The sequence below is a fragment of the Sceloporus undulatus genome, chromosome 3 (genome assembly GCF_019175285.1).
Source record: "Sceloporus undulatus isolate JIND9_A2432 ecotype Alabama chromosome 3, SceUnd_v1.1, whole genome shotgun sequence".
In the NCBI taxonomy this organism is placed as follows: Eukaryota; Metazoa; Chordata; class Lepidosauria; order Squamata; family Phrynosomatidae; genus Sceloporus; species Sceloporus undulatus.
In genome coordinates this window covers 28326879-28335422 of record NC_056524.1, presented here as the reverse complement: position 1 = coordinate 28335422, position 8544 = coordinate 28326879, and the positions used below count along the sequence as shown (strand labels likewise).

Below are 8544 nucleotides of genomic sequence, written 5' to 3'. Positions count from 1 at the left end.
TTATTTCTTAAATACAACATATGGTTTGTCTGCAGAGACAGGATAAAGAGTTTCACGCCATTTTGTGCTTCCATTGTTTAGACACGATGCACAAGGCCAAAACGGTGAAACCGTGAGAAAGCTGTGCCCTAGGGCAGAAAACCAGAGACAAACACCACCACCCCCCTTATACTCCACTCTAACACGGAAAATGTGCATTATCGCACCAGCATATAAACAGCATGATGCGAGTGCAAGACTGCTGGAAAGCCTAGGTGGCATAGAGAAACAGACTGGAGCATGTGCTCTGAGACTAGTGAGATGCAACCGCCGGTACCATTGCTCACCTTGCAATTTTTTTCATTTGTTGAGTATACAGGCACATGTGTGGTCAGCTGCACCATCAAGTCATTACACACTCCATGAAGTAAAATTGCAACAAACACAACAGTCGCCAACAATACAGTGAATGTAAGGAAAGTATACATGAACCACACAGTCCAGCAGGGGAGCATCGAGTGAAAGGGGGAAGGGGGCATGTATGGGGGGACTTAATGACTGTGCTTTGCCAAAGTGTTACTGGGTGCATCTGTGCACTGTATGGGAAGTGTATCACTTGTGCAATTGGCTGGTCACACGGGGAAGCCAATGACATGTCAGCTGGAGAGGAGGGGGAAGCTATTGACAATAGAAGGCAGAGGGTTTGTGCGGTAGGGCACATGCATGGGGGGAGAAGCAAATAATAATAATCAAACTGCAGATTGGGACTGCATAGTGCAGACTACCCATGGGTGTTAGGCCCGCCTTGGGAGCAGACCATGCAGACAGCAGGGGTTACATCCGATTAGGGAAAATCTGTGAGCATCCAGGTTTTTCTTCTTCTTCCACTCAGCAGAAGTAAACAATGCATTTAGATTGTTTACTTGTATCCCATGTCAAGCTATAAGGATAGGAAATAACTTGGTAGTCATAAACACATGGTTTCATATTTTTTCATAATTTAAGAACCAATGTTCTTAAATTATTCTCTGGTAGTTGGAGGATGCAAAGTGGAAGTAATATATGACCCTGGCAGATTCATTGCAGAAGGAAAATACCAATATTTACAGTATATTAGTACAATACCTAGCAGCATACTAAGGAATTCCAGGAAAAATTACTATATGCTTTATAGACAACAGCAAAATATTTCACTGTATAGACCATGAAAATCTTTGGATGACTCTTAAGGTCATGGGAGTGGCACTACATTGGATAGTCCTTATGATAAACCTTTACTTGGAACATGAGGCTATTGTTAGAACAGAATTCGGAGAAACAACATGGTTCCCAGTTGCTATGGGGGTTAGACAAAGCTGCATTTATCTCTCTACTTGTTCAACTTGTATCTGGAAAATATCATAAGAAAAGCAGGTTTAGACTCAGAAGAAGTAACAGTAAAGATAGGAGAAAAGAAGATCAACAACCTTAGATATGCAGATGACACAATATTACTAGCAGAAGACAAGAGACTTGGAACAATTACTGAGGAAGGTCAAGGAAGAAAGTACAAAGGCAGGCTTAATGCTGACCATAAAGAAAACAAAAATAATGACCACGGAAGAAATATATAAATTCAAATTGGATAATAAATTGAAATAGTTAAACATTGGTGCTTTCTGCACCGCCATTTGGGACGTCCTCCGGACGTCCCATTTTAAAAAAGGGGCGTCTCTTCTAGACGTCCCTGGGCCTAGTACGGACTCCGTCCGTACAAGATGGCGCCGGCCCTTCTACATGGCCGGCGCCATCTTTGCGTATCGGACGCTGAGCGTCCGTACGCGTCGCGCCACTTGTGACGTAGCGAGCACGCCCCTGGCGCCTCGCTACGTCGCAAACGCGACGGAAAAAGAAGCTCCATTTTGGAGCTTCTTTTTCGGTCCGCGCGGGAGTCGGGCCGTGTGAAGGCTCCGGCTCCCCCGCGGACCTACTGGCGGCGGCGGTCTGTACCCCGCCATTGATCAGAATGGTGACTGCAGCCAAGAAATAAGAAGGCTAGGAATAGGCATAGTAGCTATGGAAGAACTAGACAAGATCCTAAAGAGCAAAGACATACAACTGAGCACTGAAGTTATAATTGTCTGATCCATTGAATTCCCCATCACCATATACAGATGTGAGAGCTGTACAGTGAAAAAAGTGGATAAGATGAACATCAAGTCATTTGGGATGTGGTGCTGGAGAAGAGTGCTGAGAATACTGTGGAAGGCCAAGAAGACAAACAAATCAGTTCTAGAACAGATCAAGCCTGAACTCTCCCTGGAAGCCAGGCTGGCCAAAATGAGGCTGTCGTATTTCAGTCATATCATGAGAAGGCACGACTCATTAGAAAAGACAATAATACAAGGAAAGTTAGAGGGTAGTGGAAAGAGAGGAAGATTGCATGTCAAATGGCTAGACTCAATCAGGGAGGTCATGGGACTGAATTTACAGGAACTAAGTATAGCAATGGAGAATAGGGGTCTTAGAGATGTCTCATCCATGGGGGCACCTTGAGTCGAGGTCAACTCAAAGCAGTTAACAATAGCAACAGACAATACCTTTATTAAGCTCTTAAGGGGTTGTCCACACAGGCCAAATAACCTGGCTTCCCTCCAGCTTTGCATCGTATAGTTTAGATGACACAGTCCAAAACCCCCATTGTGGGATTGGGCCCAATCCTGCCAGTTCAGACGCAGATCCAGAGGATCCAGAGCCTTTACCCCGGAGTAAAATAGTGCTGGCTTTGTGCAGAGTTTTTAAGAAACTGGACTCTTTAGACAGGCTCCCCCCACCCAAGCGCTCCTTGCCTCTGATGCCCAGAGATCCATCTGAGAGGCTCCCCAGTGCACCATCTGATGCAGAAATAGGGTGCCTGGCCAAATGCAGGCAGGCACCCTGTTTCTGTGTCAAACAGGCCAACTGGGGGGCATCACAGGTAAGGAGCAGCGAGCCAATCCTGGGTCAGTGTGGGAATGGGTGTGTAAACATCCACCCATGTCCATGCCGACCCTGGGACTAACCTGGGTGAGCAATCCTTGCAGGACTGGCTCACTGAAAGGATAGCATGGGCTCAGCCTGTGCTATCTTTGCCTGTCTGCTCAGGCCCTAAAATCTTCAGAACTCTTCATCAGACTAGATGTTAAACAAAACATATGGGGATATATGTGGGAAAAGTGTCTGATGTTGATGATCAGAGTTTTCATCCAGGTAACAGTTTAACCTTCTTAAAATGGAAGGTACTGGGGGTTGCAAACATTCTGTTACCACTCCACAAGGTATAAGATGGTTTGAACATGCACCAAGGGTTTCTGGGAAGGTAAAACAAACAATGGCTAGTCACCCATTTTAGAGAATATTAAATATGGCCGTTTTCTCAGAACTGCTTCATCCGTAGTTGAACCTACAGATTCCTTGGTTAGTAGAAAACTGACACAGTGAGAAATTTGACAAAACCATAGATTATTTCAGATGATATACTAGGTTTTCATTAAGAACTAAATGGGGTAGATTTTTATAGCAGTTGAACAAGAAACTCCTTCAAAGGATAAAGTCCCAAGTTCCAATGGTATCAAATCATCTTTTCCAATATTTGATTCTCCTGTTGAACAGCTAAAAGTAGTATTCTTGTCAATACACACATGTATCTGTATTGGCTGGGAGGGCAGAGGAGTAAAAGAATAATGCTATTGTCAATGTAAAACTTTTATTGGGTCACAACATATTAAATAAAAAAATAAAACTTTCAAGTCTTTCAGAGGGTAAGCAGGGTTAGGAAGAATAAAAGTGCTTGTCATTTAAGCCATGGAACCTGGAGATAGATCCTGTGCTGTGTATGATCCTGGTGAGATATAAAGTGACATCTCTTGGAGCATATGCTGGATGTCTATTCCTCTGATGACTTGCCAGCTCTAAAGCCTAGAATAATAAATATAGCATTATGTTGTATTTATAATGCTTTGCTTCAGATGCCAGATGTTTTATCCATGATTGAATCTTTACCTAGGAAATCAGTTCTTACTTTACTCAGTAGCTGAATTTAGACATCTGATCAAACAGGAGATTGCATTAAAAATCCTTAATGTAGCCTATTCTATAGTTTATCCTTTCAAATTAAAATGAAGAGCAATAGATTATTACAAGGCAATAGATTCTGTTTTAAGACTTCAATTCAAATGTTAGATTTGCTTTAATATTTTATTATGTTTACAAAGAATGTTAAACAAGGCTATTTTTTTAAAAAGTTTTAATATAATTTAATTCAAAATGGGTTTAAATTATTGATTGAAACTAACCCCTCCCCACCCCAAAATCAGTTTTTATCTACACATACCTATTTATGATACTGCATCATTTTATTGTTTGGAACTGGCTGGAGTAGCATGCATTTGCCTTTCTGCAGTGATCTCTTCAAATTTATTTTGCTGAAAAGCAAAGAAAAAATAGTTGTGTTTGACATCCTAGCCATTGCATGTTTTTATTATGTTTGTTCTTTTTTAGCTGTACTCACTGAAACCTTGCTTGTATTTTATTTTTATTGCAGTTGTCTACCTTGTGGTTTTTCATCTGTCGTTTGTCATGTTTGTGTGGTCCTATTGGAAGACTATTTTTACATCTCCTGCCTCTCCTTCCAGTGAGGTAAATGTTAAAATTTGCAAAATTATGCCACTCTTTCTGAATTGTTTTTGCTGCTAATGCTCGTTTAGTGTGGCTTGCTTTTTTGTTATTACAGTATTTCACTGCTGTGAATTAAAACCATAAATTACTTTACTAATACTAACATACCACTTTAGCTTCAGATTTAATCAATATGATTGTTAATTGTTTAGCTCTTCCATATGAAGTAATCCATAATGCAGAGATCAAATTATTACTCAGTTTCCAAATTTGACCATTTAAAATACATTGTAGGTTTATTTCCACAAAGATCTTTATTATAACAATTTCCCATTATGCTCAGTAAGTAGTTCTATATTTATTTCTGAATGCTATTCATTGTGAACGGACTGCCAAGAAACTGAAACAATACATAAGACACACTGTCAGCATGAAATCACCCATTGTCATGCTCAGTTTTGTTTCATAATCACCATTCCATTCCCTTTTTCTCACCACGTCAACGTGCAGATAAATGATCAGATTCTCTGGAAACAGTACTGCAGTCCACTTGACTAAATTAAATGTAAATGACCTTCCTAAAATCATATTTATATCCTGCTGGATGACTACCTATTGGGAGAAACAGCTGTAATTTTTCTGTAGCATTGGTATTCTTGTTAAAATTTGGAAGTGAAGAAATTCAAAACAATTACACTGATCACTTTAGTCTTCTCTGTTGTCTGGGCTGATTTTCTTTCTCCACCAGAATTTAGCCTGGTGTACTTTTTTCAGCTGAATACATTTCAGCATAAAGATACATTATGAATGGAAGGCTATCTCTTGACCAGATCTCTGTGTTTCTGCATTCATTAGATTTTTCTGTATGGGGCTAACACAAATACTGTGATCGGTGTAAATTATGTGAAAACTTGCATTTGTTTAGCTGCTTTACCTCACTCTGTCTCTGTTATATGCAGATATAACACTCCTGATTTTGTGATCTGTCTCTTCTTGTTTTTGTTTGCATGGATTCTCCACTTCACTTTTCAAATTTTGTTTAAACATGGTATAATGGTATATCTCCATTGGTGCTAACCACAGTTATGTGCCTAAAGAATATTTTTAAACACATATTCACAGTATAATTTGCAGATCCTGTTTATGAGGTTATCTTCTTAATGCCGGTATTTGTTAACATAACAACAAGCCATTTCTAGAGCAAGCTATTGAAAGGGACATACCATTTGGAGCAGATGATAACATGTTCAAAACTGAAATGTACTCTTCATTTCCCAACAATGGTTAGAAATGGTTTTATTTGCACTGCATGTTAATCATTGGCACATGCTTATCTACAAAAGTCATGATCTGTGATTCATACACCACAGCACCTAAAGTTTTACTTAAGAGTTATCTGAAGATTCAAGCCTACTCTTCAGAAATTGGAATATTAAAATATTACTGGTGAAAGGTATCATTTACAATGTAGAGTTCTCTGCCCTGTAGCAAACGCTCTGGTTGCACAGAATACTCACAGTTAAGGTGAACTTTCTCATGTCAAGAAAAAAAACCTGACAATTTAAAATAGGTTAAGCCAGAGGTAGGAAAAACATATATTGGGGTTTGATTATATATCACTGGGTAATTTGTAGTAGATCAGCAAGGATGTCTGACTCCTAGGTTTTCAACAATAGCACCAACAAAATAACTCCCCACCTCAATTGATAAACTTCACAGCTAGAATGAAGAAAGCATAAGCTAACCAGAAACAAATTTGTATGGGGAATGACTGTGATGCCTGTTCTATTGTGGTACTGTATTCCTTTAAAACAAATCTTGGGTTTAGAATGCTTTAATTCTAATTATATTTCCTTTGCATCATGCTCTGGTTGTTGGCTCTCAGTATTTTAGTACAAACACAAGTAGATTGTGCAGGTTTGATGTCTGTTGCCTCTTGGCTAAGGTAGTTAGGTAACTGGAATTTGTTCTGGATGATGTGGCGGAGCTTTTAATAAACAGAGGATTATCTTCCATAATGTATTTGTCTACAAAATAACAGTCATCTCGCTTGAATTATTGTTAGCTGTGTTCTTCATGTTGCAGTTATGTGCCCTGGCTTTGCAAGTAAAGGGAAACATGCAGGACCTTTTGCATAGTGCATATCCCAAGCCTCTGTCACAACTACTACAACATGAACCATACAGAGCTGTGCAGATTTTCTGGAGAGGAGAGGGAAAAGGTATCTTCTTTCCAGTGCCGCAGAGTTCTGGGACAGAGGGAACAATAGGGAAAGGAACATGGTTTTTTCAGGCTATGTGGCCATGTTCAAGAAGAGTTTATTCCTGATGTTTCGCCTGCATCTGTGGCTGGCATTTTCAGAGAATACTGGCATGGAAGAGAGTTGGGTATCTATATATTGTGTGACCCTGGGTAGGGAGGAGTGATTTCCATATTTATCTGTGTATTATTTTGTGGTTGTTGGCAAGGCCTAAGGGTGGGAGAATAGGCAAATAGGATTAGTGTCTGTTTAATTAGTGATCATTGTCTGCTGAGAAACCTTAGACGCTGGCTGGTTTGTCATTTGTATTTGTTGAGTCCTGATTTTGCTGTTTTTCAGGTCTGGTAGCAAAATTTTGTTCACTTAAGGGTTTTTTCTTTGCTGTTGAAGTTGTCCGAGTGTTTATCTTTACAGTGGTGCCTCGGGATACGAAATGATCGGGTTACGAAATTTCTGGGATACGAAAAAGTTGGATTGGCAAAAACTGTTTCGGGTTACGAAATATTTTTCGGGTTACGAAATTCATTTCGGCGCGAAATTCAAATGCTGCAAAGTGCAGCGATAGGCTTTCCAGTGCTAACGGAAAAGTGTTTCGGGTTACGAAATTTTCGGGTTACGAAAGGAATGGCGGAACGAATTAATTTCATAACCCGAGGCACCACTGTACTTATAAACTTTTTATGTCTTTTAAGTAATGTTATATTGTTTCATGTGATGATTTTAACTGATTTTTTAAAAAACATATATTCTTTTTTTCCGTTTCCTTTCCTTTTTTTCCTTTTTTCCTTTTTCCTTTTTTTTTTTTCTTTTCTTTTTGTCAATCTTTCTGGAAGCCGCCTTGGGTCCCAGTTTGAGAGAAAGGTGGCATACACATGAAATGAATGAATGAATAAATAAATAACAATTCAGTATTGTTTGACATTCTTAGAAAAGAAAGAAGAAAACAAAAGGATAGTATTTGTCAATTTAACTTAAAAGTATTTTGGTCCTTGCTTTGAAAAGCTTTTTATGTTTTGTTTGTGATACCCAAAGTAACTAATAAGATCTAAATGGTGTATATTTCTTCAGAACTAGTGGTTGTCGTTTAAAAAAAACACCATGTTTTAAAATATCAGGTTGTCTAATCACATAAACAACATTTCTAATCTTTATCTTCTAATAACTTCTTTGTAAGACACTTTTTTTTGGTTAGCTGCAGTACATTTTGTGTTTGCTCTTTATCCTAAACTACTATGTCTGCTAAACTATCTTATCAACTGAATAAGTCATTCAGGCAAACTAGATACATAATTACTGCAGAATACACAAGTTATTTGTGTCTTCCTGGATTCATTTTCTTATATTGTCTCCTAACAATGATAAATGGAGGCCCCTTCTATCCCTTAAACAGTGACTGAGATATTAAAAGTTAACAAACATCTGTCTTAGACTAGATGCCTCCTATTACATCTTTGTGCATCATGCTTCTGTTAAAAGCTGAACAGCAGGGCAGACCCAGCAACATCGAGGACTGCCTGAAGGAAGAGGCCCCTCCCTCCTCAACTGTCATCTCGGCCTCAGAGGGAGCCATCAGGCAGACCCAGCAACATCGAGGACTGCCTGAAGGAAGAGGCCCCTCCCTCTTCAACTGTCATCTCGGCCTCAGAGGGAGCCATCAGGCAGACCCAGCA

General features: G+C 39.4%; 1 protein-coding gene across 4 annotated transcripts in view; it reads left to right on the top strand.

Annotated features, from left to right (window-relative positions):
- The window catches only part of ZDHHC20 (zinc finger DHHC-type palmitoyltransferase 20), a 71933-nt gene that overhangs the window by 34131 nt on the left and 29258 nt on the right, over positions 1-8544 (top strand). For all 4 annotated transcript variants that reach the window (XM_042456878.1, XM_042456877.1, XM_042456880.1 and 1 more), the window contains one exon: positions 4541-4635. In XM_042456878.1, the coding sequence (XP_042312812.1) occupies positions 4541-4635 (95 nt within the window). The remainder of the gene's footprint in view (positions 1-4540; positions 4636-8544) is intronic.